General features: G+C 46.0%; 1 protein-coding gene across 2 annotated transcripts in view; it reads left to right on the forward strand.

Annotated features, from left to right (window-relative positions):
- The first annotated feature begins 44 nt into the window (after positions 1-44).
- The window catches only part of LOC106530094 (myelin basic protein), a 7,861-nt gene continuing 6,806 nt past the window's right edge, over positions 45-1,099 (forward strand). For both annotated transcript variants that reach the window (XM_014025658.1, XM_014025659.1), the window contains exon 1: positions 45-636. In XM_014025658.1, the coding sequence (XP_013881112.1) occupies positions 505-636 (132 nt within the window). In that variant the 5' untranslated portion in view covers positions 45-504. The remainder of the gene's footprint in view (positions 637-1,099) is intronic.

Below are 1,099 nucleotides of genomic sequence, written 5' to 3' on the forward strand. Positions count from 1 at the left end.
ATCTACGACACTAATATTCAGTTCTATTTTCTACTGAAGTGGCAAAAAAATAAAATAAATAAAAACTGAGTTTATTTGTAAATAAAATGTTTGTTGTTTTTATTTGTTTTCATCAGGTTTGGTTTCCAATCAGTAAAAATCAAACGGGGGGTCTGCAGGGGTCTCTGGGCTCAGTCTCTGCTGTTTGGACCTTTAACGTGTGTCGGTCCGGACCACCTCATTCAGCTGCAGCAGGTCTGAGGGCGGTCCAACAATGGACCCTCAGAACCAGAGATAAGCTCTGTTGTTCAGAGTGAGGCAGAGGGCGGCACTGACTGACACAGACCCTGCAGGTCCAAAGAATGTCTGGAGCCGGGCCAGAACCACGAGCTCAACGCCCCGCAGGACGCCTCAGGGCGGGCTCAGATGGGCCGGGCCTCAGCCTGAAGGGGCTGCAGAGCTGGGTGTCGGCACTGTGGGCTCTGGACCGGTGCTGAACAGGCTCACCAGAACCGAACCTCTACCATGGCTACAGCGAGCACCTCGGGGCAGAGCGGCTTCGGGCTCAGCAGGAAGAAGAAGAACCCGGGTCAGAACCCGGGTCTGATGGGTCACATCAGCCAGATGTTTGGAGCAGACAAGAAGAAGAGGAGCAGGGTGAGCAGCAGAACCTCTGATGGTCCAGAACCACCAGAACCACTGATGGTCCAGAACCACCAGGACCTCTGATGGTCCAGAACCACCAGAACCACTGATGGTCCAGAACCACCAGAACCACAGATGGTCCTGGTTTTTGGTGTCCAGATTTATCTAAAAACTCTAATTTAATCTAATTAGGACGACTGTTTGTTTGTTTGTTTGCAGAGCTGCAAAGTAACTAAGTACAAATACTTCTTTACTGTAATTAAGTAGAAATTTTGTCCATCTGTACTTTACTTGAGTACTTTTTTCAGCCAACATTTTACTTTGACTACATTTTTACACAGTTCTCTGTAGTTTTTACTGCCTTCAGGTTTAAAAACATAAGAAGTCGTTTTGTTTCGTCTCGTTATTGTTAAAAAAAACTTTTATCTTGATAAACTTTGCTGCTGAAATTAATTGTGGTTGGATATATATATAT

This window comes from Austrofundulus limnaeus, unplaced genomic scaffold (genome assembly GCF_001266775.1).
Source record: "Austrofundulus limnaeus strain Quisiro unplaced genomic scaffold, Austrofundulus_limnaeus-1.0 Scaffold490, whole genome shotgun sequence".
NCBI lineage: Eukaryota > Metazoa > Chordata > Actinopteri > Cyprinodontiformes > Rivulidae > Austrofundulus > Austrofundulus limnaeus.